Below are 25,314 nucleotides of genomic sequence, written 5' to 3'. Positions count from 1 at the left end.
CTAAAGGGTTTAGTATATCATTTTCTAATGTGTCCAAGTATGTCGTGATTTCTTGTTTCGTAAATAGAAAAAAGTTCTCATCTATGGAAATCACATAATTTCTTATACAATTCAGTGTGTTGGTTAAAAATTAAAAGTCATCTTTAATCTTCAATCAGAGTGTTCGAAATAATTTTAGTTTATTAAAAGCTAATCCACAGAACAATTCATTGTTATCTATCAACTCGTTTAGAAAGAAATAAACCCTTCTTATAAACTATACAGATACATTTTTTGCTTTAATGTCACTTAACTGAGTCGTTTTTTGTTGCTACTGCAGTGCAGTTTAAGTGTAAAATTATGTAAGTCATAGCCTTACTAATTGCGATATAAATCCAGATCCTATGGACAGTATCTTGCATCTACTTCCATAATCGACTGGTAGAAAGTGTTGTTTCGGGACTTAATAATCCCTCAGTTATTACGTTATGACAAAAAACATTCAGTTCTTTATGTTAGTTTTTCGACAGGAAACTATGAACTTGGGTTTCGCGGTATTCGTAACTCGTCACAAAGATGTACCTATAATCTTCAGGGAACTGGTTCTCCTTGAAGGGTTCAATTCTATGCCACCCAACCAGGTAAAGATCTGGAAAGTTGTCATCTTAGACGGAGACAACGAGTGGTAAATCTTAAGGATGCTTAGCCACACCCTAAATTTTTGAGTTCGTCGATATCATAGTTTATATTGTTCTTTTCTGAGATTAAATTCCTACTCAAACCTATGTTCATAGTTCTGTCAGGCAACGTCACTGACATGATGCACAACTTTCTGAACTCTGTGAGGCAAGGACTACATTCGGTGCTACTCGTTTTACACTCGCCAAATTTAAAATGATAGTTCAGGACTGATCTGTACTGACATTATTTAAGAACAATTAGTGGAATGACAAGGCACACAGACCTTTTTACTGATTTAGGGAGGTGTGTATCTGTTATGATGGACTAATTGGCGATAAATACACAATACAGATATAGAAGGATTGTTTGAGACTCGGTCAGTGAAACGGTGTAAAAGGAGTCTAACAAAAATGAAAATAAACTAGTTTTTGCATCTGGTTTTCTTATGATACAATGCATAATAACTGAACTATACATCTTGAATAATAAGAAGTCGGAGAATACTTTTCCTTCCCATTGATGAAATTCCCTTGTGGCCTAACTCCTTTGTATGTTTTTTCGTACATATAAAATTAGGTTCCACCATAGCTTCATGTATTTAGTGTTCACAATCCTTTCGTAACTAAAATTTCACAACAGACAAAAATGATATTCATAAACTTTAGACGTAACTAAGTTTCAAGTGTCAGTAACATGAATCAACTCACTAATTCGTTGACTGAATTCACATGTATTGTGGCCATGACTTTCTCGTCTATAGATTTAACAGTGGCATATTTAAAGTTTGTCCACTAGTCTGTTTCCGCCTGTAGCTTTTCTAGGGTTTCTGCCAGTCCCAAGCCCGGGTAAAGAAGGAGGGTTGGGCATGAGATCAGCTAACCCATCCCGTAGAAAACAATTTTGCTAAGAAATGCTAACCAGATTAGACAGATCAAACCATTTAAACTCTGTCCTCTGAGTTCAAGGAAGAATTATGACGCCTCATGATAAAACCCGCGATTCTTCGGAATTCACGAGGTCGATGCCCCTTCTAACAACCAGAACAAAAGTAATTATATACGTGGATGGGATGTCCGGACAATGTGGAAGACTAGGAGGACCAGTAAAATAGTTACGGAAATAAGGAGATACAACTTAGCGGTGCTCGGAATCAGTGAAACCCAAGCTGGACAGCAAAGGCTAGATTCGGGAGAGATACTTCTGTACTCTGATCACGAAGAAGGAGACGTTCCACACACTCAGGAAGTTTCTCTGACGCTGTACAAAAAGGCACGGAGAGCACTTATAGAATGGGAATCTGATGGACCCAGGATCACCAAAGCATCCTTGAAAACAGAAAAGGAGGGGATCACAATGAGCGTTATCCAATGTTATGTATCTACCGTTGATAACAGTGAGGACGATAAAAATCAGTTTTACGAGATGCTGCAATCGATCATATCGAAATGCCCAGGAAAGGACCTGACCATCCTGATGAGAGACCTAGACACCAAAGTCGGAAACAACACCGGGTATGAAGATATCATGAGAAGACATCGAGTGACTGGGAGAAAGGAACGAAAATGGTAAGAGATTTACAAATTTATGTGCATTCAACAAAATGTTTATAGGCGGCGCTATATTTTCACACAAACACTTACACAAAGCTACATGGTTCTCACCGGGTCATATTACACAGAACCAGATTGGTCATTTTTGCATCACTAAGAAATTTAAAGGGTCAATGGAAGATGTGAGAACCAAGAGAGGTGCTGACATAGTTTCAAATAACTACCTGGTGATTGCCAAGATGAAACTGAAGTTAAAGAAGCACTGAACAATTAGAAAAAGACATTACAAAGGTTTGATACAGCCCTCATTCGAGATAATGACAAACTTGTCAAATCCAAGATAGCTCTCAACAACAAGTTCCAAACCCTAGAAGATCTATTGGAGGAAAAAGAAACTACTATGGAGGACAGCTGGAAAAAGATCTAATAAGCACTAATTTCAATGTGTCAGGAGGTTCTGGGCTACAAGAAGCATCATAAGGAGTGGATTTCCATCGAAACCCTGGATAAGATTCGAAAAAGAAGCAAAAAGATAGCAATTAAGAACAGTCGAACAAGTGAAGAGAAAGTCAAGGCACAAGCAAGTGAAGAGGTGCATTAGAGCTGACAAGCAGAAATATCTGGAAGACCTAGCAACGACATCGGAAAAAACTACAAGGGAAAGAATTATGAAACAACTATATGATACAATGAAGAAACTAGCAGGGAAATGTAATAAACCAGAGAGACCAGTCAAGGACAAGCCAATTACTGAGAGTCGAGAACAGAGGAACAGGTGGGTAGAACACCTTTAAGAAGTCTTGAATAGACCAGCACCAATAAACCCACCGGACATCGAAGCAGTACAGAGACTTTCCTATAGTTTTCACTTCATCAGCAATGGAAGAAATGAGGATGTTCATCAGGCAAACGAAGAATGGGAAGGCAGCAAGTGAACCATGCGACAATGACCTTTCCATAGCTGTCACTTCACCAACGATCGAAGGAATCAGGATGGCCATCAGACAGATCAACAATGGGAAAGCAGAAGGGGCTGACAATATACCAGCCGAAGCACTAAAGTTAGACACAGAAGCAACTGCAAGGATGCTCCACGTTATATTGAGGAAGATTTGGGAGGAGGAACAAGTACCGATAGATTGGAAAGAAGGATGTCTCATCGAGATACCAAAGAAAGGGGATCTGAGCAAATGTGAGAACTACAGAAAAATCACACTACTATCGGTACCAGGAAAAATTTTCGACAGAGTGTTGCTGAACCGGATGAAAGACTCGGTAGACGACCAATTTCGAGATCAAAAAGCTGGATTCTGTAAGGATCAGTTGTGCACGGACCAAATCGCGATACCGCGGATGATCATCGTTGAACAGTCAATTGAATGGGACTCATCACTATACATCAACTTCGTTGATTATGAGAAAGCGTTTAACAGTGTGGATAGAACCTTATGGAACCTTCTCCGACACCATAGTGTACTTGTGCAAATCGTCAACATTATCCGGAATTCATACGACAAACTACGCTGCAAAGTGACGCTTGGAGGCCAGCTGGCAGATGCGTTCAAAGTGAGGACTGGTGTCAGACAAGGCTGCTTACTCTGCCCCTTCCTCTTTTTTCTGATGGTTTAGTGAGTTATGAAAACCCCCACTTCTGAGGGGAAGCACGGAATACAATAGACAGGATGGAGCTAGACGATTTGGACTTCGCAGATGACCTGACCCTTCTACCCCACACACGCGAACAAATGCAGGTGAATACAGCCACTGTAGCAGCAGTCTCTCCATCAGTAGACTTCAATATACACAAGGGAAAAAGCAAGATCCTCATATACAACACGGAAAACACCAACCCAACCACACTTGATGGAGAAACTCTGGAAGATGTGGAAACGTTCAAGTACTTGGACATTAGCATCGTCGATGAGTAGGGAGGATTCGATGCACACGTAAAGGCAAGAATTGGCAAAATAAGAAACGCACTGCTGCAGTTGAAGAACATATGGAACTCAAAACAAGTGTCAACCAATATCAAAGTCAGATTCTTTAATTTGAGCGTCAAAACAGTTAGTTCTACTGTACGGAACTGAAACTTGGAGAACTACTACAACCATCATCATAAAAGTACAAGTATTTATAAACGATTTTGTACACAAGATACTCAACGTTCATCGACCGGATACCATCAGCAACAACCTACTATGGGAGAGAACAAACCAACTTCCAGTTGGAGAGGAAATTAGGTAAAGACATTAGAAGTGGATAGAACATACATTTCGGAAATCACGAGGCAAGTCCTGACTTAGAATCCTGAAGGGGATCTGAAGAGAGAACGAATAAAGAACACACTGCGCTGAGAATTAGAAGCAGACGTCAAAAGGATGAACAGGATCTGTAAAGGATTGTTGAGGACAGAGTTATATGGAGAATGCTGGTGAGAGGCCTATTCTTCTCCAAGAGTAGTAAACAGCGTAAGTAAGCACTGGTCTGTTGCCGAATTTACAATACACTATGTCAAATAACTGTGTCACGAAGTGTGTGGAAAGTTTGCCGACAACTAGTCCCCCATACTTCATGAAAGGTACACATTTACTGAGTTTATTTACTAGGGTCTATAATTTTATATTCAGTTTTATATTTGTAAATAAGGACTATAGGTAGATAATCTAGTCCAAATTGTAAAATTATAAATACATCCCATTAGGTTATTCTACTAGATTGATAGTGCAAGGCGAAGACAATCTATTAGCGGTATACTTTATGATCATTATTTTCGGCTAAGAAGGTGGATTCTTGTAATCATAGCAGTTGGATAGATAAAACTTGTTTCGGTGATGTACTTGTCATTGGTTTTAGAGGACAACAAACGAGAGTTGAGTAACTCTTGATACCATTTGTTTTTGTCTATTTCCCAAGTAGGTTTGGTATCGTAAACCAGATCTTATCAGTCACACGTAAACATTGGTACAAGGAGGCATCAAATATATATGCGCTACACAAATCATTCGATTTGTGTGGGGTCTGGGATACTGCCCGGGCTACCAGACCGAAGCAGGTTGTTTTCTCAGGGGTTCACTCCATCCACTTAAAGGTCCGATCCGCACTCAGTGGAGCAACGTAAGGAGATGCAGTCCCATGGTGGGTGGTAACCAACAATGGGTTCATACGCCTTTTGTTCCCTCAGGATCCTGGAGCTCATGTGCACCATTAGTTTGGAATCAGAGTTTTCCAACTTTCTTAGGTGGACTTTCCATACCCACCAATCCGCTTAAAGAGCCGGACATTCGCTTTTCGTCCTCTCAGTTCCGTAAACAACACCCCTATCATGAGAAGGCTGTCAGTCGGATTTCCCTTACAGCTGTATACGCGTGACCTCAGCCATACCAAGGCATTTAGGGTCTGTCAGTTTTTGATAAATGGTAAATCACCATTCAGTTACCACTTTATTGAAAACTATATCTTTAATCTTATGATACATAATCCTGCCTCTTTGTAAATTCTTTTAGCAGCTACTCCTAACGAATGCCGACTGCAGAAACTCATTTTGGAACTTTTTGAGTTATGTGGTTTGTATATATACTGCCTTACTAGATCTAATAGTTTCACAATGACTACATCATGAAGAGCATAATAAGTTTAGTTATGTTTAATTATTTATTCTAAACTTGAACAAGTAAAATCATGTGATATCCCCAACCCCCGTCATTGAATTTTCTTTTTTTCTCAATCCATATTGTACTGAGTGAAAAACGAGGAAACGAATTATTCCACTATCCCGACTCAAACAAAACAGCTGACCGGTATACTTAATTTTCAAGTCTCCGCTATGTGAAGTCATTTCACGATAACTATCTCGAATGTGGTCCCTCAATAATTTCTTATTTTTATATCTAGAATCCCTTTAATAAAGTTATGAATAATACTAAACTTACCAGGTGCTGAATTCATTTGCAGTAGTTGACAACCAACAGGTTCTGGCGGACGTAAATTAACTGATAATTTTAGATCTTTCTAAAATCATAAATAACAAATATTTCTTATATATATATATATATATATATATATATATATATATATATATATGAATGTTCTAATTGACGTTTAGAACTGTTGTTGATCAGTCTTATTTTGGCATATGTGCATCCTGTATGGATTGCCTCGATATTGCCTTAAGTTACAAGCATTATGAACAGAGTTAGATGGTGGCTAGCAGTGGAATCCAGAATTCACGGTTTTTCATATTTGGGACTCGTTAGCTGGATGTATCTACATCCCAGAGTTGATGTTTACTCTAGGACTCGAAAGCAGTATCGTTCCCTTCAAACGTCATCGCGTTATCCACTTAGCTACTGAGCTCAGATAGGTGAGAGATATATATAATCATTAGAACTTACCAGTCTGTTTGGATTTTGATTTTCGGATCTTATTTGAGCATAGTTTTTGATCAAATCAAACTGAGACATATATCGCATTACTTCCTATTATTTAAAAAAGAAACAAACTTTCATGTCATTTTATCGCAATAAATATATGAATAAGATATATTAAACTTTCCCAAGATCTCAACAAAATTCACTCTAAGAGTTTTCGTATGATTTTATGTGTTCTTAGACTATCCAGTTTATGGTGCTTTTCATTTAAATGAGCAATAGCTTACTGATTAAAGTATTTAGCTTCTAGCCGCTGGGTTCCAAGTTCAAACCCCGTCCCGCATATACTCACATAAGATGTGTAGTTCAACGGTGATTAAGTCATAAACCAAATTGTGGATATAAAATTATCTCAATATATATCAATTCAAATTTAAGAATGTAGAATTAAAATTCGTTAATTTCAACTAAGATAATTATCACGTAGAAGTGTGTAGGTGAAAGTTATTGAGGAAGATTATACTAGATATCTAGCCTAATCATTCTAAGCATCAAACTATCAACTCCATATCATTCGTGATAGAGTTTGGATGCTTAAAGTTCAAGTTTCAGAGAATTACGTTAAGTTTTCTAATACGAGATCCTGAAAGATTATAATTCTAAGTGAACAAACAATATTTGATTGTTTTTAAGTAAGGAATCAGGTTGTTCTAAGTCTACTTGTGACCAATGTATTAATATTCTCATTGACAATATTTCCTTCGAGATATCCGACATTAAATCAAGTTCTCCACGCAAAGTTGACTTAAAATCCAATTCAGATCAAAAATATATTAGAAATGTATAGTTATCCCAGATGATCTGATCTTAGGGAAATTATGTAGTCATTGATAAGTATATGGAGTCTCGACATATAATCGTCCTACGTATTAACTAGTGACTATTATTGAGCAGTAAATTGAGTCAATTGACTCATAAATTCAACTATTCAATTACTGTAGTCTCCACAAAAAACCCTTTCTGATAATTAAAATTATCAACGTTATCAACTACTAGATTTAATGATGGTATAATAAAGGAAAGAATTTACAATTATGAGATTACAGAGTGTATTTCCTTTTGGTATAAATCTGGTTAATATCTTCAAATAAGATAACCTTGGTTGGCAAGTTAGTGCTGACGCTAGGAACGTTAATGCAAAGATAAAGTGACCATAACATGATTCCTACTAGTGTTATCGGCCTAATGCTCAAGCAAGTTGTAGTATAAAATCTGACTGATAATCACATCACAATTTTGGAAAATAATTACATCGAATTGATTCGCTAATTATGAACACCTTAGTAACTATACATCTTTCATAACACATAAAAATACCCGATTATATCTAAATAATTAGATGGAAACGTCAAAATGTTATGTTACTTCTATCCAAACTGTATATCACCTATCAAATATTAGTTAGTCACATCATTTTTTTCTAAAAAGTATTCACATTTTAAATCAGCCGCATAATGCTATCACGATTCTACATTCATTCCTTGTCAGGTGATAACAGTAAAAATTGAACACTTTAAATGTATACTAATTTGTATTGATTGATACAGTAAATAATAGGGAATGATTGGACATGATTAACTTTTCGATCATCTGTTCATTATCACCAAAAAGAGTAAAAGTACATCGGTAATGTGTAAATCAAGTGGATATATATTTTTAAAAACTATTTTGAGTTGTATCATAATTTGTCTTCCTGTTTTATGAGTCTTATAGCAGTTCGCCATTTCTTGTAGACTAGATTAGACATCAGTACGGAGGTTCGTATAGACTAATGAACGTTATTGAAGTCACAGACCAAACTAATTTCGACAAACATTAAAAACCAGGAAGCCCTGAAGAACTATTATGTCCTATTATAGAACTTCTCAACAGTGCACATGAACGAGCCCACCGAAGGTCGAACCTAGGACCTTCATATCTCGCAAGAGAATAATTAAATAACTATGGAATCCTAACTTTATCTTATCATATAGAAAACTCTTGTTCCAAAAAAGATGATAAGTCAGTTCAGAGGTAGGTTGACATTGGACTTTGTTCTAATGAGAAAATAAACTCAATAATCAATACGTTACAGTTTATTTCGTTCGATATTTATGATTATTAGTTTATATCATTTTATTTTCGGGTCATATACATGGTGCCGGATAAGTTTCCTTTTAAATTCAATGAATAACATAAATTTTACAATTATAATCATTTAAGTTTTTATAACTTAATAATCTGAACTAACCAAGTCAGCTACTCATAGCTTCATAAATTTGACCTTACACTCATTGTATATGATTGAGTTGACAGGTTAATAAAGGATATTCTCATTCTTGTTATGAGTTCTTTATAAAGTTCCTAATGTTTCGTTATTTTGTAGCAATTAGTATTGCTACACACCTATATGATTTAACCTGACCTTTGAAAAGATGAATTATTCTAATGTTTACAGAGATTTCGATTAATCATACAGGCGTGTAGCTATACTAATTGAGTTACGTGTTGTGCCTAAGAATTAGTGATACTAGCAACTTTTTTTCAAAAAAATAGGCAATCAAATGGGACATAATGGTCAAAAATGTCTTAACCACTTAGATACTGTTTTATAACACAAGAATAACACTAGCTTACAATATCTGTTTCGTTTTCTATGAATATTTTCTCCATGTTACCAGTGTGCTTTTCATTGGAGTTTTGAGTGATATTAATTTTCTGAGTACAAGCGTCACAATTGATATTGGGTATTTTTGAACCCTAAAATAAGAAAAAAATCGAAAAATTAATAACCTATCATGTCATTTGTTGTTTCAAATCACTCATATGATCATGTACTCACTAGTGACTTCTAAATGAATTTCCACATTTTTTGTAAGAAGTATTGTTGGGACTGAGTTTAGTACTACAAATAATAATGAATAGTAGCCCCACAATATCTAGCACTTACTGAATTTAGAGATATGAGTACTTGGGTACTAACTCAGTGGTTTGAAATTTTATGATTCAATTCCTGGAAAGCTCATGAGTGCAGAAATATGAGGAGTCCCACACTAGAACAGAATATACATCCAGTGCTTTCGATTTCTTGATAGCTGTTTAAGTAAAATTAGTCTCTAATGTAAACTATATTCAATTTTTTTGTTGTGTATTATACTAATGTATGGAATCAGTAGTACATCATGTCTTCATTGTTGTAAACTGGTTCTCTTATGTATTAATAACTGCCAATAATTGATAGCCAGTATACAGCTCAAGTCTATGAAAGCTTTCACCATATGTATATTTAAAATAAACGCAAATAGTTTGATCAGTTCATATTTGGAATGACTTACTGGATATATCAACTTTTCAATAACCAACTCTCTTCAATGAACTGTTTTCCACAATAATCTGCATTACACATGATCTTACATTTTTAAGATTTCAGAGAGTTATTTCTTCACTGTATTTTAAATACCTTATTCAGTTATTATTATCATGTGTTTTGGGTGTAATCAGTAAGCGTAGAAATTTCATCGCTTAATTAACTGATGCATTCAGTAAGGTCAATTCTTTTTGGAAGCAACATTATCTAATAGTGTGTTTACTTAACACCATTTAATTATCTCACAATTGAGAAACTATTCCTATTTTATTCTTTAAATTGTGTAGATTAATAATTGCTTGTTTTTAACATGTTACTCTACATACATAGGGTTTAGTGACCATGATTGAAAACCCATATGTGGTTTCAAAATTAAAGATGGTGGATTGATAAATGCAATAAGTATACTCTCTTACTACTTTCCGTAAGTTAGTGCGATAATTTTCTCATCAGCCATCTACTTTACGAAAAAGTACTAACATATATGTAAACATTTATTATTTATTTATTTAAACACATAAATATCGGTACAAGGGGCACCGAATACATATGCGCCGCACAAATCATATTCGATTTGCTTGAGGGCTGTGATACTGCCCAGGTGCCAAAACTCAAGCAGGTGGTTTTCTTAGGGAGCCACACCCCGAGCCCTTGACCGAAAGATCTGATCCACAAGGCAGTGGAGCATCGTGAGGAGATGCAGTCCCATGGTAGCCGGTGATCAACGATTGATTCGTACGCCATTTATTCCCTCAGGATACTGGAGCCCATGTGCACCATTGGTTTGGAATCAGGGTTTTCCAACTCCCCTAGGTGGACTCGCCTTGTCCACCAACCCGGTTAAAGCGCCGGACATTCGCTTTTCGTCCTCTCAATTTCGTAAACAACAGTAATGCCACGAGAAGGCAGTGAGTAAAACTTCCCTGACAGAGGCTATATATTCGCTGGCCATGTGAGAGCATTTGGAGAGGGAGAGCGGACTCTCCCCACTCTCGGCCGTACCAGGGCATTTGAGGGCTTATATGTATATATATATGTAAACACAAAGTTTAACATAGAAAGTCGTAACTTTCTACATCGATTCCAAATGACGACTGAATGAATATTTACTACTCCTAAATGTTGATTTATTTAACAATCCAGTAACGTTTACTTCATCATTTAATCAACTTATTATAGATAAATATACTGTTAATTATAATGATGACTTAATCCAAATTAAAAAATGCACCGTTTATATGTATGAAATGTTATCGACTTTTATTTGTTGTAAAGAAATAATATTGGTCAGTTGAATATTTTGTATTAGTGATTGATAGATTAATTTAATAATCAATCAGTTTAGAACAATTAGTCGTATTTATAAAGTTTGATAGAATAATGAAAAAAAAACGGATTCGATCTTAGAAATGTGATGTATTTGCGCTTTACATTTCAAACAATCTCATCATATATATATTCATATAAATAGAACATTGAACTGATATCAATACAGCCTCTAAAACATTGTATAGAAAATACCAATGATGAGTTCTTAGGTTTATAATGGCAGTGATTATCCGAAAATTCAAACCCTATTTCTCTGTACAGAAATAGTTTGTCGTAACCATGACTTTGTCCTGGTAATCTTTGAGCCATTTTATAGCCTAGAGTAATGTGAAAATTTCGTATTCTTTCCATACTATATTAATTTTCTTGTTCCTTTATTAATAATTATCACTTCATTTACCTGAACTTTCATTTAATTGACCTTTATTAATTTGCCTTGACATTCATATGTTTGATCAGATTGTTCGAAATTTATCAATTTTTTCAGATCAAATCCATTCTTTCATTGTTCTGTCAAAATCAATCAGTTCCTCTGTTGTTTCTTTTTGAGATTTGTTCGGAGTTTGATTCCATTTAGTAATTATAACTACGTAATCATTTTAATCAATAAATAATTAACTATCAGACATTTATAGCATTCCATTCAAATCAAGATTTTCATTAAATACTGGTCTCTTTTCTACTAGTAAAATAAACTTTGTAAGAGTCAAATATTGTTAGTTTAGATTGATTCATAACATAAAAGTTACTTCAACTTAACAATTATACAAAATCATAAATGAAGATCCTTAAATCTTTCAAAAATCAATGCAAAATTCATCTACATAACTGTCATACTTTGGTGAGAGTTAGGGGCAGCCAAACCAAAACGTGGCATCAGTGCTTGAAGTCACTAACTTCTAGTCTGAGCCATGTTGGCAGATGCAGACTACCTGGTTGGGGTCCGCTTGACTATCGTAACCAATGGTTGGAGACTCTAGGTGACATGGCTCAGAATCGATCACAATGGCGTAGGTGTATACACTCTTTATCTTCCCTTAAACCTTGAGATTAAAATTGCTTCATAACTTCTTTTCTCCTTTCCTTATATACAACCTATCTTTTATATACTACCACCACTAAATTAACTATTTCTATGAATCCGGTGTTCATCTTGTTGTGCTAACGAGGTATGGCAACTCGGACCGATGCATATGTGTACCTGGTCCTACGTTGTAGCTGACTGACTGACTGACATACTTTGGTGAATAAGTCCAACCAGATACAGGTAGATTGTATTGTTAAACTTGAAACTATTTTAAGAGAAATAATAAACAAAATCTATCTACAAATTTTGTTTTAATAAAGTTTTACTATATGCTTATAGTAAAATCAAAAGTCAATAACTGCATAGTTTGTTTGTTTTTCTTTTCTATTTCTCATTTCAATGAAATATGATGCCAAATTTCAAATACTTTTTCTCTTATTCATTAACATAATTAACAATGAAGTAATAAAGTAATATCGAACCAGTCAGTGTGATGTTTATTGAAAACACTGTTGAGAACAATAGTATTCTGAAACTACAGTTGTCTAGGTTTTTGTACACATATACAATACCGTAGATGCCACTCTTTATGAAAAGCCTATTGATGATTGTTGCTTGACTAATTTCAAAATCTCTTTATATGAAAATTAAAACAGAATTACCTGGTGCATTATTCATCAATAATTTATAATACACTAATTTGGATATTGTTATAAGAATTACATTTGGCCTATATTTATAAATACCAAGTATAACTTGTATTACATCTCGTGTATTAACAAAGCATTTACGTGTAATTTCTTTAGTAACCTATGACTAACATATCATATGATGAATATTTATAGTCACTAATGTGAAATGCCCAGAAATGTGATATAAACTATTTCATTACATTATATATAGGTATGTTGATCACATGAGACAGGGGAAGTGGTTAGGACATTTAACAAGAGTAACTAAACAATGACGTTAACTGTAGCGGTTTTTAGAGCATTTGCAAATTTAGTGTTTAATTGATGCATTACGTAGAAATATCCTTAATTGATCCCAAACAATCACATAGAATGTTAACAAATAAACACTATGGCAATCTTATATCTAATAAACATTAATAAATAACGAGCATGGTGTTTTACAATTGACTGATTACTGGTTAGTGACCAAATGTTATATATGTCATATTTTTATTAGTACTGATCGATTTTATCAATCAAATTGCAAACTTACGTCAAAATCTACTTAAAGTAAATATTCGTAATATCTCTATCATAATATCAGAGTAATATTTTCCAAATTTGTTCTAGTTTATTTATATGAAATGATTTGCCCCCAAAATGCCCTGGTACGGCCGAGAGTGGGGAGAGTCCGCTCTCCCTCTCCAAATGCTCTCACATGGCCAGCGAATATATAGCCTCTGTCAGGGAAGTCCTACTCACTGCCTTCTCGTGGCATTACTGTTGTTTACGAAATTGAGAGGACGAAAAGCGAATGTCCGGCGCTTTAACCGGGTTGGTGGACAAGGCGAGTCCACCTAGGGGAGTTGGAAAACCCTGATTCCAAACCAATGGTGCACATGGGCTCCAGTATCCTGAGGGAATAAATGGCGTACGAATCAATCGTTGATCACCGGCTACCATGAGACTGCATCTCCTCACGATGCTCCACTGCCTTGTGGATCAGATCTTTCGGTCAAGGGCTCGGGGTGTGGCTCCCTAAGAAAACCACCTGCTTGAGTTTTGGCACCTGGGCAGTATCACAGCCCTCACACAAATCAAATGAGATTTGTGTGGCGCATATTTATCTGGTGCTTTCTTGTACCAATATTTATGTGTATAAATAAATAATATTTTCCAAGTTTGTCCTAGTTTATTTATATGAAATGATTACTACCAAAGTTCAGTTTAATTTGGAGTTCTATGTGCGCTAGAGGTCTATGCTTAGATTAGTGTTTGACAACTATGAGCAATAAAACAGTTTACATAAATATGTATGGATTCAATTTGCCACACGTCATATTATCACAGATTGATAAAATTACAGACATAAGAACAAAAAGATTAAATGTAATACCATCAAGTGTTATAAAAATTTAAGCACTTAGAAGTACTGAATGAAGCAGAGAAATGTAAGTATAAAATGGTTAAAACTCTAAATTTAGAGGAGATAAGTTATTAATAAATCTTTGCTACTGCTATCGCTTTTGAGCTACATCAACTAATTCCTTCTGCCATAGATTATGGGTATCGTAGAGACTTTATTCAGAAAGTTATAACTTCCTGACACAGTTTAGATAAATAGCCAATTGTTTTGACCTAATCTCCATTTGCTTTTTAAGCTCTTCTACAGTATAACACTTTTATATCCTGTTGGATGACTGAGAAAGAATAACAAGTTTCAGCCGCTTTATTCAGTGTTAGTAACTGCAATGTATCATTTTTTACCTTCATATTTTTTTGACAGTGATTCGCACTCAAATGAAATTATTAGATTTTGATTGAATTCAAATATTTCATCAGTTTGCTTTAGTTATCGTTTCAAATTATTATCTCAACTTGATTGGTTTTTTATATCTACCCATAAAACATGCAAATTTTGCGCCACCTTTGTATCGTTGATCTTTTCAGCTTGATTTTATTTTAGGTACTGGTTAAGTCCTAAAATGCATAGATTTTATCTTATTTCCCATTCTTAAAATTTTATGTTTAACATAAACCTTTTGCCTACTTAAATTCAGCGAGTAATATAAATACTCTAATGAATTATTCGCTTCTCATTTACATGACTTTTCCTTTTGTATAAATGAAACGGTATAAACTTGCTCTTTAATCTATAAAAATTAATTTTATGTAACATTCAATATCATAAATTTTTTTAAAAACTTGCTGATGATTTAAGGAACATTTTAATCTAAACAAGGTCACGGAATAGATTCTCTGTAGTTTGAACTCTCATGTCTGTTCACATAAATATTCAGTACAACAATGTATGAAGGAATTGTTTAAAAAAAGATCCTTAATGAAGACAGACACTGTAATTAAATTCATATCGTACTATTTGTGTATCTGATCTGTATTGACTTCGAACCACTGTCTAGAATTAATGAAATCAGGAATTATACAGAAGCTTGTTACTTAAGAAAAGCAAATTGCTCACGAAATTATGATGAATTTACTTAAAAAATAACCGTTGTTTTAGCCTATAGCGGATCCTTAAGTTATACTGAAGGAAACTTTTGAATAGTCAGACTGAGATTAAATTGTTTATTGAACTGTAGGCTTGTTAATTAGATTTTCTCTTTCACTCCCGATAGTTCACAATTTTCTACCATATAATTGAATTTTCCTAACATTAAATGATTTTATTCGTCATTTTGCGCTGACATAAGTTTCAATGAAAACTATCTTGACAGAAACTGGATAAGAAAATTTTTTGCAAACTGTCTAACTAAATTTAAACCAAAAAAATTTATTTCTTTACTTACCAGTTGGATATCTTTAATTCCACTATTTAAGATATTTTCAGACCATAATGATGTAAACAAAGGTGATTTTTGATATGAATAATAATGATAATGATAACAATAATAATAATAGTAATAATAACAACAATAATAATGATAATGGTTATCATAAGTGTAACAAAGATTCTTTTTCCCATCGTTCATACTATTCGCTGAAGTGTTTAAATCAATTAAAATATCGGAATGTATATTATTACACGTGGATAAATTAATAATTCCCCATTTAGATTTTGTCCTGGATTGCTTATAATTAACTTTTTCCAGTTTAGCTCGTTGGATTGTCTTACTAATAGTTTGAATATTTATAGAGATTGTTGTGTTAAGGGGATTCGATGATTTTGTATGATTTGTACTACTTATATTAGTAGGAGTAGTAGTATTGTTCTTGTTGTTATTGGTACTAGTGTTGATGTTTCGATTGATAAGAACAGGATTGTGTTTTGTGAAATTGGAGAGTTTTCCGCAAGTTATCCTGTAAAATAAAGAAACAATTGAAGTACTATGCTAAGTTTTTTCATAAGTTTACTGAATATGTTTATAATGTAACACTCTTTGAGTGATTTCAGGCGATAAGTTATTGGAGATAACTTTAGTCAAAGACTGATATCAGCTAGAGTAATGGATGGTTATTTCCTTTCAGTTTGAGATTTCTAAGTAGTCAGCACTCATGATCTACCTTTATATCAATTCTAGAAGATTCAGGCCTCATATCAAACGCAACAGATCGCAGACTTATCATCTGTAATCCATTGGTTTATATTTCCAACTTCATTTAATTCAAGAGATTGTATGATTATTATGGAATATCATTGGAGATTTCTATTTCACTCCTAATATTTTCCTAACTTCACTAGTTACAATTTTTCATCAGAAATCATACGATCCATGCTTTTTTGTCATTTTTCTTTGACCATAGATTAATAGTTGGAGTTTATTATAATCTAACAATCAGCAAAACAAATTGAATTGATTAATAAACAGGATTATTGAGCAGAAATGGATATTGACTAGCGGTGGAACTCAGGGCTCATATTTCGTTCCATTTGGGACCCGTCAACTGGAGGTACCTGTATCAGTCCTAATATTCACTTTGGGACTTGAATCCAGAGTCTTTTGCTTAAAACGCAGACACTTTACCTATTTAACTACTGAGTACAGTTAGTCACAGGTTTTTGAAACCGGGTTGTGGTCTTATTGTGAGGGTTTGAATTGCTCTTTTGTGAGTGTTGAGAACGAAAATGATCAGTCTCTTCTGGAGCATGCGCATGCTGAACGGATTGCCTCAATATTTCCATTAGTCACAAACACTGCTAGCCAATATCCATCTCTGTTTAACAATCCTAATGATTGGTAGCATTATAGAAGCAATATGCTATACATATACATCTACCAAAAAATACTGATAAGTTCCACTCCTTCAAACCAACAACGGGAAGATTCAAACACTTGCGAATGAATCGAAACAGAATTACTGTTATTGTGCAAACTTTGAAAATGTCTAAACTTATTGTTTTCATAAATGAAATATTTATAACTTCGTACACAAACGAACTAATCTCTTATCATCTAATTAAAATTTCAAAAACAGATAATTCAATGCTACAAGTATATTTTTTCATTGTTAATACCATTCACGAAATATATCCTCAGGTAAATCACTGTCGCAACAAAACATTTAATTCTATTTAACTGGTAAACTATGAACATGGTTATATGTCTTCCCAGGAAAAATCATAAATTTCGTTTGTATACCATGTGCTTCTTAGGTGTAATGTCTGTATAGTTATATCCGATTTGTTAATAAATTAAAGATCAAATGTAATATTTTCTATATTAATGCTGAAAGACTGACGGAGCTCTAAGAATCCATAAGGGATATATTTTCTGTCCAGAAAATACCCACTGACTTCACATACACTATACGGTAGGAATAAGTATAGATCATTTAAATAATGAGGTATAGATTGCTTTTAACTGCAGATGAAACGTCAAAAATTAGTTTTTATTTTTTTCCCATTCAAACCGTTCCAAGTAAATTATCAAACTTTAAACGATTTCTTCACACATAATGATTTCAAACCTTAAAACTATGGACAGAAATAGTATGAATAGACCTCATGACAAGCGTTTAAGTAAATAAACACACTGAGCAAACTCTTCATTAACAACTTAAAAGGGACTATCGGTTAGTCAGCTCCCAACGATCTTCAAATCTTGACATGTTGGTCAACAAAGTTAGCCAGGTTAGTCAAAATATTCTGTGTCATCATGAAATTGCAATATTCGGAATGCTTAGTTTGATAACAAAGCATTCAACACGATGTAGATTTATTTGAAAAATAACAAATAAATTTCAAGACTAATATTTGAACGAAGAATATTCTTTTCGATGAATTCTCTTCAGGCTCTACAATTATGTATCCTAATTAATAATCCGACCTTTCGTAGTCAAATATAATTGTCTCTGTTATCTTTATTCACAAATCATTGTACTATTATTATCATTATTATTATTACTATTGGTTAAACATCATTATTAATCTCCCCAATACATGATTCAGTCACTTCGCATTCATCCCTCACTGTTAGACCTTATTTATTTTTCACACAATGTAATCTTTCATTGAACGTTTGATGGAATTGTAATTGCACTATTATTTCTCTAACCCTATCTGACCCATATTAATTCTGATCATCGATCTTAAATTTGCACTTATCGTATGTGATTATTCAACTTAACATTCTATATGAGTCCTGGATCCTACTGCTAGCCACGATCCATCTTTGCAAACAAAGCTTGCAACTTCAGGCAATATCGAGACAGTCCACACAGGATGCATATATGCCAACAAGAGACTGATCAATTGCAGTCCTAAATAACAATGGGAAGATACAAGTAAATAGCACCAAGTGAACATAACTTCACCCTATTGTACAAGCAGGTGGCTATCAGGAATCAGTAGCTAAGTCGATAACGCGATGGCGTTTGAAGCGAATTGGTACTGGGTTCGCATCCCAGAGTGAACATCAACTCTGGAATGCAGATGCATCCAGCTGACGAGTCCCAAATAGGACGAAACGCACGTCCTGGATTTCACTGCTAGCCACTATCCATCTTCGCTTTTATTCTATTCTGTTTAAAAGTCCTAATTCCACATGCTCTAACTTTAAACGATGCACTTTGCCTTTAACCTGGCCATTTTTCGGATCATTAATTTAGATATATAACTGTAGAGTCTGATGAGAATTTATCGGAAAGAATATTCTTCATTCAAATAATAATCTTTTAATATGATAGGGATCTTTAAACAAATAAATTTCATATTAGTAAACAAATATGAAACTTACGATAAGACTAAAATTGTTATACTACTATTATTATTATCGTTCTGATTGTTATGATCATTATTATTATCTGGCATTAAATTTGTGCAAATTGATTTAGCCATAATTAATAATTCATCATATGGACACATTGTATAATGAATTTGATTTAAATGTTCATTATGTATTAATATAGTATATCGTTCAGGACTACAATATGTACAATATTTTTGACAATGTCTTATATGTTTCGGTATATTTATATTGAATTTATTAACTGATTGTATATGATCAAATTTACGTTTCATTGTTTTTAATAAAAGGAATCCATTACCAAGATTTACTAGAAATAAAATATGAAATATGTTAGTTAGTAGATATTTGAAATTAATTAAAAGAAATGAAAAAGTAATGTGTTTTTCAATCATGAGTCGAATGAAGTTAGACCACCATAGGAAATCTGGAAGTACTGGACGGCCGTTTCATCCTATTGTGGGACTCCTCAGCAGTGCGTATCCACGATTCCGCCTCTCGAGATTCGAACCCAAGACCTATCAGTCTCGCGCGCGAGCGCTTAACTACTAGACCACTGAGCTGGCCGGCATCCAATGGTGTTAATGTCTAACTTCAATCAACCCATTGTTTATTTGTTTGTTTTTTCTTAAAAGGCAAACTGTTTACATCAACTTAATTTAAGATAATTAATGAGTAATTAGCTTCAATGAATAAAATATATCATTTAATTACATTGAAATCGATGTTGGGTGTAATAAAAAGTTCTGTTGATATCATCATGTGGTACGATTTACAAAGTATTCTATTTTGTATTATTGAAAATGGAATTTCTCACATTTTCGTGATTGTACTAGTCTGAACTTGTTTAGTTGTTTAGAATGAAATGATTACCAGTGAAGTCATTGTGGGCTTTTTTTTTACCACATATGGCATTTGAAAGCTCTATCTATTCCTGATTTATTAAGTTACTTTTTCCTATTATATCTATGAAGTAAATTTTCTTTCAACTGAGTAATGTTTTTTATCATTCTACTGACTGATTCACTGTAAAGAGCACTTCAGAAAATAAAAGGTAATTCGGTAAAGCAATTGATTATTCGTAAATGTTTAGACTTTGACTCTTTGTAGCATTCGTAATTGTTTGCAGTTATAGGTAGAGTTGTTGATTAGGCCGATCTCCACCACCCACATTACCGCTCACGTTAGTACATGTTTAGACTTTAGTGGTAATAATTTGTAGTTCATGAAAGTAAACTTTTAATTCGATAACTGTTTTATCTATTTTCCTGTTGAATTATCAATCTAATTAAAAGGACATTTTTCTAGAAGGATCTTATTGTTTTAATTGAAGTTTGTATAGTTATAAATTATTCTATTCAATTAATTTTTAGAAACGTTTTAATGAAAAAATGCATTGAACATATAATACTAATCAAAAGAATGGTTTTAATAAGATGATCTAAGATTAGATTTCGTACAGAATGGTGGATTTTCAATGTCGACGAGTTGCAAATTACGTTGAAATGACCTTTCAATACTTACTGATCTGTTTTTTAATAAGCTTCATTTTCAAAATATAAGAAACGTCTTTATCACTAGATATGGTAATAAAATAATTTCGTTTATTGACCATTGAATAGTAACCGTTGTCATTTTCGCCTAGTACTTAAGGGTAACTTAATTCTAACGGTCAAGTGTATAGTCTAAGGTTATATAGTTCACGTGATTTTAAACCACTTAGACAAATGGCCAAACAGCAACTCTTGATATATTTAGCATTATTGAATTGTAAAAACTTAGTATATTTTATAATATCAATCTCTGAATCATACATGCAAAACAAAACTAAAATAAAAGCTGACTTCAAACTGAGTCCCTGAGTGTAATCATAATACGATTACATTAGTGCCAATAAGTGTTTTTTGGTGCATTGTCAAAGATAGACAATCGATTTTCTAAAGAATATAGGTATCTATTTTGATGATAGGCAAAAATCTTTATGTAACCTGGGCATATAGCTTTCAGTAGGATACTTCCAGGGTTTTTTCTCACTTTTCCATCATTATTTGAACAGTTCTCTTTGGTCTGCCACATTGTCCGGATACTCCATGTACCTACATTAATTGTTGGTCTAATTGTTAAAAGGGGAATCGGTATCGTGACTTCTGAAGAATACACGTTTATACTATGAGGTGTCATAACTATTCTATATGAAGACTTTTCAACTCCCAGGGCAGTTTAATTAGTCCTTGTGATTATTTCTAGTCAGGGGTTTCTTATCAGGTTTTTCTATTCTACAGAATGGGGTTGCTAACCCTATGCATAACCCTCCTCCGTTGTCCGTGCTTTTCGAACCGAAGTAACCCTAGAAAAGCTTCAAAATCCCAGAAAGTCAGCATCTAAATTTAAGATGAATACAAATTGATTTTTCCAGATATGGTTCTGAATTTGCTAATTTTAACATTTCAGTCTTTCAGGGTGAAGTTGCCTATTCGGCTCAAAATAATTGCTTTTGAATTGATGAAATGTTAGGCCATTATTTTATACAGTAATCCGTATGTATTCAAAATTCCATTTATCTATAAATTACTATAAAATCTTACTCCAACCAGGGAACTACAAATAGCTAGGCTAAATTATATTCCAGTCTGATACTATGTTTAATGATGATCAAGTTACACAGCAGATTACTTTGTGTTACTGGAGTTGAAGAACTTAAAAAGACATGAACTAGTCTTTCCTAGGTAAATTATTTAGTGACCATAGAGTAGACTGAAAATATTGTTCTGGAAAAGGAGGGTGGTTAGTTGACAAAGCTGTAAAATATAAACTGAAATTGTTGAATATACAAAAGAAATGATAAACGTTCACCAATCCAAGTTTTATGATACAGGTACGAGCAACGCTGCCTTCAAAATAGGTTAATGATGAATAAATCTTGATATTTCCTGAGAAAGGCATAATCTAACTGAACGAAATCATCGAGATGCAACGAGTTTGTAACACAAATCAATGTTGATTACAATGAATATGTATTAATCCATTACAAATCTGGAATACATGTTACTAAAATATTCACTTTTCTTCCGTATTCAATAATATCTCCATATTTCACATACCTACATTACTTGTTGTCAATGTGTAGTCCTCATTAAATCTTAATAATTTAATTCTGTTTTGTTTACTTAGATTTACATACTAAACTAAAATCATTTTCAAATGTAAATAGATTATCATTGAATTCAATTGGTATATTGTGTACAACTATTCGATTCTATGAATCATATAAACAAACAATAAATGACATAATCAACATTTTGTTTATTTTTTAGATATATCAATATATTATTGTTTTTTTCTTATTTTTCACTCAGCGAATGTACAGCATATCCGAACTAAAAACTATTCTTATTAAGTACAGATAGAATGAATTTTTATGTAGTTGAGATCATGAGTCAATTAAAGCTAGACCACCATAGAAAACCTGGAATCACTGGACGGCCGTTTCGTTACTAAAATCTCCACAAAACCCCCTTCCGATAATGATCATATGCTCACTAGTGACTGGCTCCATGAGGTATTTCCTGGAGTTCTAGTGAGAAGCAGTAACCAGTGGAGTTCAACCAGGTCTGTTAGGAGATATCAACTCACTGAAGACATTGGTGAAATGATTGCTCAACTTCGTGGATTGGTTGAAGTTAGACATTAACACCATCGGGTGCCAACTCAGTGGTCTAGTGGTTAAGCGCTCGCGCGCGAGACTGATAGGTCTTGGGTTCGAATCTCGAGAGGCGGGATCGTGGATCACACTGCTGAGGAGTCCCACAATAGGATGAAACATCCGTCCAGTGCTTCCAGGTTTTGCATGGTTGTCTAGCTTCAATTGACCCCCTTATGAAAATACTTAACATTTTCAAAATTCCAGATAATATTCTAATTTTAAAATGTATTATGACTAGTCATTGAAAGTTTCTTTCGTAATTTGTAACTGGGAAAATATATATACTCCGTCGTCAAATTAAGAGTTTTCCTTTTTAACAACAAATTCACCCTTGAATTTCGTGTCCTTAATAAAATAAACCGTTGGAAAGTGCCTATTTCTTGGCATAAAGTTTTTAATCTAAACTTTCATAAAGTAATGAACAGAAATCTGCTGTTAAATTCTGTTTTCCTCATATATTCAACAGGATCATTGGGATTTAGTCGTTATTCTAACAAAATCAATTTTGATTTCGTAATATGTCATATTAATTATTTGATTTTGATACAACTTAGTGGTTTAGAACAACATATATAAGTGAACAATACTGTTTTCGATTAGATCCTCATCAGGCTTTACTCTAATATACAGTAATATTTATATGCATATACGAAATTATTAAACCAATCAAGGCAGTTTATGAGTCAATGATAACAGTGGAATAGACAAGTACAAATTGGTAGTGTAATGACAGGTGTACTAGTTGTGATAAGAATTTAAAGGCTTGAATCAATGTTACATAATAGGAAATAGGTCAATGATTAGAAAAATATAGACACTGAAATAACATTCATAAAATTGTAAGATTACGTAATAAGAAGTTTAATAATTTCGTATATGCATATAAATATTACTGTATATTAGAGTAAAGCCTGATGAGGATCTAATCGAAAACAATATTGTTCGCTTATATATGTTGTTCTAAATCACAATATGGGAATTTTACAATTTAGTAGAGCAATTATAAAATCTGGCTACTAAAGTAAACGATTTGATATACTATTCGTTTATTTAGTCGGTGTTGCCTAACGAAGAAACTAGTATTTCTTCTACAAAAAACAGCTATTAATGACCTTCGGATGAATCTTAGACAAGGCATAGGGTCTTACTTGGTTACAGATATACATTGATAGTAATCAATGACAAATATGAAACCAATTCTCGTTCAAAGAATAGATCTTACTATCTAAAGCCAAGCGTAATATAACTTTACTTTTTATTTGCAAATCTATATATTTATTCATTCTATCATTCAACGAATCATAATCCCCACTTAAGAATGTGGTTTAGTTTATTATGTAACCAAATTACTTTATGTTAAATAATATCATTTTAACTTACCTTCAATTCGAAAGACCATTCTCAAAATGATTTGAAATTAATGAATGTCTTTTGTATCCACCATGTATTATATATATAGACATACTAGTGGTGGGCATGATAGAATTAGGACTTACTTAAAAACAAATAATGTTAAAAACAAATAATGTTGGGAACCAATCCAAAATTGTATTCTATACTTATTCCTTTAATTTAATGTATTATTATTATTCTATCACCATCTTTTTTATGTCTATAAGTGATTGAGTCAAAATCTAGGGTTTCAGTATTTTGTTTTTCACTAGTAGACTTATTCGTCTCCTTCAATATTTTTTATTTATTCAAAGAAGATGAATGTAAAATAGTGTTATTTTAACTTTATGAAAGATCACATAGATTGTTTGTTTGTATGACTACATGTATACACGTGTCTTTATGTATATATGTCTTAATTGATCATCTAAATGAATTACTACTTTATATGAATGTCGACAGGTGCTTGATACTCCCATTTAACTAACTGAGCTGATTTTTCAATGACCTACAAATTATCTACTATGTTCATTAGTTTTGCTTAGAGAGAGAAAACAAATCATCAAATGTGTATTGTTTATCTATCGTTATATATAATGTAGATAAGAATTTTTTTCGTATTATTATTATAATGGATAGAATTTTTTATTTTGTTGCCTTGCTTTCTAGATCATTTGTTTGGTCAAAATGACATGAATGTGTAATATGTATATATTTATACATATAAACGAATACAGACAGGAAGTTTATGTCAAATTTTTTTTAAAAAAAAGCCAAACTGTTCATGAGAGTACAATTAAGAATCAGTAATACATACAAACAATTATGTACATTTAACTATATTGTCCATGAAATAGATAAAACTATACTCTTATACAAAGACATAATTTGTAGTTATGTTTATATTCTAAGATATCCAAATTATTATAAGAAGGGAGATTAAATGAAATATATATTAACTTTATAATTGGCCATATACACACATACATATGAATACATATCT

The 25,314-nt window shown here is 33.2% G+C and overlaps 1 protein-coding gene across 1 annotated transcript; it reads right to left on the bottom strand.

Annotated features, from left to right (window-relative positions):
- Positions 1-6,074: 6,074 nt before the first annotated feature.
- Positions 6,075-16,598, bottom strand: Smp_141690 (hypothetical protein; the record flags this gene model as incomplete). The annotated part of the gene is made up of 5 exons (XM_018794197.1): positions 6,075-6,106; positions 6,140-6,218; positions 6,602-6,685; positions 9,254-9,376; positions 16,536-16,598. 5 exons carry the CDS (start codon positions 16,596-16,598, stop codon positions 6,075-6,077), a joined length of 381 nt encoding a protein of 126 aa, XP_018648634.1.
- Positions 16,599-25,314: the final 8,716 nt, after the last annotated feature.

Source organism: Schistosoma mansoni, chromosome 1, assembly GCF_000237925.1.
Source record: "Schistosoma mansoni strain Puerto Rico chromosome 1, complete genome".
Lineage (NCBI taxonomy): Eukaryota > Metazoa > Platyhelminthes > Trematoda > Strigeidida > Schistosomatidae > Schistosoma > Schistosoma mansoni.
Note: the sequence above shows the minus strand (reverse complement) of the source record. Positions and strands in the feature narration are given on the sequence as shown.